Source organism: Saprolegnia diclina, assembly GCF_000281045.1.
Source record: "Saprolegnia diclina VS20 unplaced genomic scaffold supercont1.11, whole genome shotgun sequence".
In the NCBI taxonomy this organism is placed as follows: Eukaryota; Oomycota; class Saprolegniomycetes; order Saprolegniales; family Saprolegniaceae; genus Saprolegnia; species Saprolegnia diclina.
The window spans coordinates 48,377-52,658 of record NW_008246078.1 but is presented as its reverse complement, the minus strand read 5'-3'; the positions used below and the strand labels follow the sequence as shown (position 1 = coordinate 52,658).

The window sequence follows — 4,282 nt, the reverse complement described above, 5'->3', positions numbered from 1 at the left end:
GATCCTCGCGTCGCTCTTGTTTGGGACCGCGCTCACCGGGTACCCAATTTTTCTTAGTTTTTTGAGAATTGACAATTTTGAATAGGTACTACGGGCTCATGTTGGCGATTGTGGGCAGTTTTTGCTTGTTTTCGCTGCCCGTTGCGTCAGCCGAACCGCCCCCCGCGCAAAAGGACACGTAGCTCGAAGATGACGAGTCGGTCGTGTCAAGACGTCAACCATTGGTGCACGTGACGCGTTTTTCAACATAACCAGTGGATTGTCTCTTGTACACAAACCAAGAGTACATCAACTCAGTTGAATTTATGTGCTGTAGACACAAACGTACCGGTAGTTTTGGCCGCGAAGAGTTCATAGTACCAAATCGCTGACTCTTCTTGGACTTGAAGTGGCGAGAGCAATTTTCGTGGCATCCAGAGCGACGACGTCAGCTCCAGACTTCGCTTTCGTCTCAGTCTCTCGGCATCTGGAGCAGCGATCTAGTGGCGCCGAGGCTTATACGGTACGTAGAATCATTTCCCGCAGAGCGACGCGAGGTGATGTAGACATGCAAATGCATCGCACTGTCGTCACAATCTCTTGCTGGCGTAGTCGTATGCAAGGGCTGTGAGCTCGGTTTAGCAAGCTCAAGAATGTGAAGAATAGTGTTATCACAGTTATCACGCTAGAGCCGAGATAATCTGTTCGCGAGGTGGGTGTGAAGACCTCCCAGAGTGGCGTATCCGTGCGATTTCCGAGGGCAGCCCGTCGCGCTTTCCCCTTGCTGCACCGGTAGACAGTCAGACCATACACGCCCTTTTCGCCCGATGGGTGCCTTAAGTGAACCCAAGTTGGCATCAAAATTCAAGCAAAATTGAAGCAAAATTGATTTCGTCCATTTGTTGAGTTGTTTTAGCGCCCTAGTCGATCTTCTACGGGCGACTCTTTTCGCGGGCCGTCTGGAGCGCGTTCGCAAACCACGTGAGCTCGGCCAGGAAGCTCTCGGTGCCCTTCTCCAGGAGCGCGCCGCTCGCGCCAGCGTTCTCTGACAGCGTACCGTCTTCGCTCAACACGGCGTGCACCGACGGCACCGGCACCGTGAGCGGAATCGAGCTCAGGCCCAGACCGCTCAAGAACGGCCGGAGCGGACCCAGTGCGCGGACGCCGCCGAACGGCCCCATCGAGTAGGTCACGATGCCCGCGCTCTTGTAGTAGTACTCGTTGTGGTAAAAGTAGTCCATGAGGTTGGACAGAATCGGCGAGTAGCTGTGGTTGTACTCGGGCGAAATGACGATGAACGCGTCACTCTCGGCAAACTGGGCCTGAAGCATCTTGAGATTCTCGGAGCGGTCGGCCTCGGGCAGCGACGTGAAGCGGTCGACGAGCAGCGGGATCTGGAGCGGCGCCGGGTCAATGAGGTGGACCTTCTTGACGCCCTTCTCGAGGAGCTTGGCTTGGAAGAACTTGCCGACGCGGAGGCCCATGCGGGTCGGGCGCACCGAGCCAATGATGATGGCGATCGTGAGGTTGCTCATGGTCGTGGTGGGTGGTGTCGTGGAAAGAGGGGAAAACGAATTGTGAGAACTCTCCTCTTGTAGTTGGCGCGACCCTGATCAAGTATGCTGTCAGAAGTTGATCATGATGTCGTAAGTACGATCTCGTTACATTGTGTATTCGCACAAGTTATGGAAAATACTTCCTTGTGGTACTGGAAGTAACTTGCGACGTTAAATTGCCTAGGACAAGTACAGTTCCCCCACTCTGATTGGTGCATTTCGATACGGCATCAACAATGTCCAATCGCAGGGTCCAGAAGCATCTTCTGAAACCAGAATGACGCGTGCCTCCAGGATCCTCCGATTTCGTTTGGAGTCGTGCCCCTCAACAACCCTGTCTACCCGATACGCAAGGAGTTGTGTTGGAATTCGGTACTCGATGTCGCGTACTAGAGCTCATGCACTGTAGCTACGTCTAGGATCGTGACTCTATACGTGCATCAAGACATGAACAACAACGTGGGCATACGCTCTTCCTTGAAGACAGAAAAACAGTCGTTTCTGAGGGCCTGGCACGGAAGGTGTTTCTGGACCGTACGATGTGACAGTTTCGCATGCATGTCAAAATACACCAATCAACGCGCACTAAGTGTACTCGTTTGAGCGAACTCCAGCACTCATCCCACTGCGAAGTTTGTTCCGTTCTGCGCTAAGTTCCGCAGCGAGGAATCGCTAAATAGCACGCTGCACTTTTGATATCCATGCTTCTGCGGTTGCTTGTGTTTGTCGTGAGCTGCAGCCTCCTTTTGGGTCTCTGGAGCACGCTCGTGTGTTCACCATCTCACAATTCGTTTTCCCCTCTTTCCACGACAACCACGACCATGAGCAACCTCACGATCGCCATCATCATTGGCTCGGTGCGCCCGACCCGCATGGGCCTCCGCGTCGGCAAGTTTTTCCAAGCCAAGCTCCTCGAGAAGGGCGTCAAGAAGGTCCACCTCATTGACCCGGCGCCGCTCCAGATCCCGCTGCTCGTCGACCGCTTCACATCGCTGCCCGAGGCCGACCGCTCCGAGAATCTCAAGACGCTTCAGGCCCAGTTTGCCGAGAGTGACGCGTTCATCGTCATTTCGCCCGAGTACAACCACAGCTACTCGCCGATTCTGTCCAACCTCATGGACTACTTTTACCACAACGAGTACTACTACAAGAGCGCGGGCATCGTGACCTACTCGATGGGGCCGTTCGGCGGCGTCCGCGCCTTGGGTCCGCTCCGGCCGTTCTTGAGCGGTCTGGGCCTGAGCTCGATTCCGCTCACGGTGCCGGTGCCGTCGGTGCACGCCGTGTTGAGCGAAGACGGTACGCTGTCGGAGAACGCTGGCGCGAGCGGCGCGCTTCTGGAGAAGGGTACCGAGAGCTTCCTGGCCGAGCTCACGTGGTTTGCGGACGCGCTCCAGACGGCCCGCGAAAAGAGTCGCCCGTAGACGCCGACGTTTTTAACCACAACACGTCGAAAATATCACTCTACATATGCATTTGCGAGGTTTTTATGGGCGGCTCAGTGCGACAAGTGACGTCATTAGATCGCAAATGTGCATGACGTTGGTCTATTTGTTTCACACAAATGCTACTGCGTCATGCGTATGGGGTGGCTAATTCGAAGTTGACATCAGCGCTCTTGACGAGAGACCTTAAAGCACACGCTTGCACGAATCGCTCACCGCTCTTGACGACTCGCAGCATCGCGTCATTCATCACTGCTACGTGTACAACAACATCCTGTAGAAATGCCGCCGATGTTTCGGGCACCTGTTGCCGCAGTACTATCCAAAACGTCAACGCGCCATCCCCGTACCGCCGGGGAATTGTTGCATTTAGGATAAAGTTTCCTTGCATTCAGCGACCAAGAAGAGACAGTGAGCTTGCATTTTTCATGGATCAAGTGGTTTCGTCGACGTTGGATCTACAGACGGAGCAATGGTCAATATAGAAGTATCCACGATGGCGGCCTAGGCGATATCGCCGAATGGACTTCGATGACCGTCGTTGTTGTTTCGAATTTCCGCTAACTGGGACTCACTTTCCGAAAATTGCGGCATGAGCGCGCTCACGGTCGGTGTCATCATTGGCTCGGTGCGGCCAAACCGCATGGGTCTCCGCGTCGGCAAGTACTTTTAGACCAAGCTCCGTGAAAGAGGCGTGCAGAAGGTGCACTTGATCGACCCGGCGCCGCTTCAAATCCCGCTGCTCATTGACCGGTACGCGGCGCTGCCGGACGCCGACCGCACCGCCGGTCTCCGCGAGCTATACGCCAAGATCGCTGAGAGCGACGCGTATATTGTCGTTTCGCCCGAGTACAACAACAGCTACTCGCCTGTGATTTCCAACGTCATGGACTACTTTTACCACAACGAATACTACTACAAGAGCGCGGGCATCGTGACCTACTCGATGGGGTACTTTGGCGGCGTCCGCGCGGCCGGCCCGATCCGGCCCTTCTTGGGACAGCTCGGGTTGACGTCAATTCCGCTCACGGTGCCCGTACCCAAGGTGCAAAATTTGCTCAGCGATGACGGCGACTTGCTGCCGGACGCCGGCGGTAGCGGCTTTGCGCTAGAGAATGGCGCAGGGAGCTTCGTCTCGGAGCTCCTGTGGTTTGCCAACGCGCTCAAGACAGCGCGGGAAGAAGGCTTGCCCTAGTCGACCCACCCCTACCCCATTCCATCTCCATCGTCTGTCGATAACCCGTATTCAAATCGCAACAATATCTCACATATACACAGTGCTCCGAGCAGAATCCGAGGCCT

At 55.2% G+C, this 4,282-nt stretch overlaps 3 protein-coding genes across 3 annotated transcripts; 2 read left to right on the top strand and 1 right to left on the bottom strand.

Moving 5' to 3' along the window:
• Window positions 1–856: 856 nt before the first annotated feature.
• On the bottom strand, window positions 857–1,553 carry SDRG_04401 (hypothetical protein). The gene has a single exon (XM_008610076.1). The coding sequence runs from the start codon at window positions 1,512–1,514 to the stop codon at window positions 912–914; it is 603 nt and encodes a 200-aa protein (XP_008608298.1). The 5' UTR covers window positions 1,515–1,553; the 3' UTR covers window positions 857–911.
• Window positions 1,554–2,315: 762 nt separating this feature from the next.
• Window positions 2,316–3,010, top strand: SDRG_04400 (hypothetical protein). The gene has a single exon (XM_008610075.1). The coding sequence runs from the start codon at window positions 2,357–2,359 to the stop codon at window positions 2,957–2,959; it is 603 nt and encodes a 200-aa protein (XP_008608297.1). The 5' UTR covers window positions 2,316–2,356; the 3' UTR covers window positions 2,960–3,010.
• A 562-nt stretch (window positions 3,011–3,572) lies between these two features.
• SDRG_04399 (hypothetical protein) lies at window positions 3,573–4,175 on the top strand (the record flags this gene model as incomplete). The annotated part of the gene is made up of 2 exons (XM_008610074.1): window positions 3,573–3,643; window positions 3,671–4,175. 2 exons carry the CDS (start codon window positions 3,573–3,575, stop codon window positions 4,173–4,175), a joined length of 576 nt encoding a protein of 191 aa, XP_008608296.1.
• Between the last annotated feature and the right edge of the window lie 107 nt (window positions 4,176–4,282).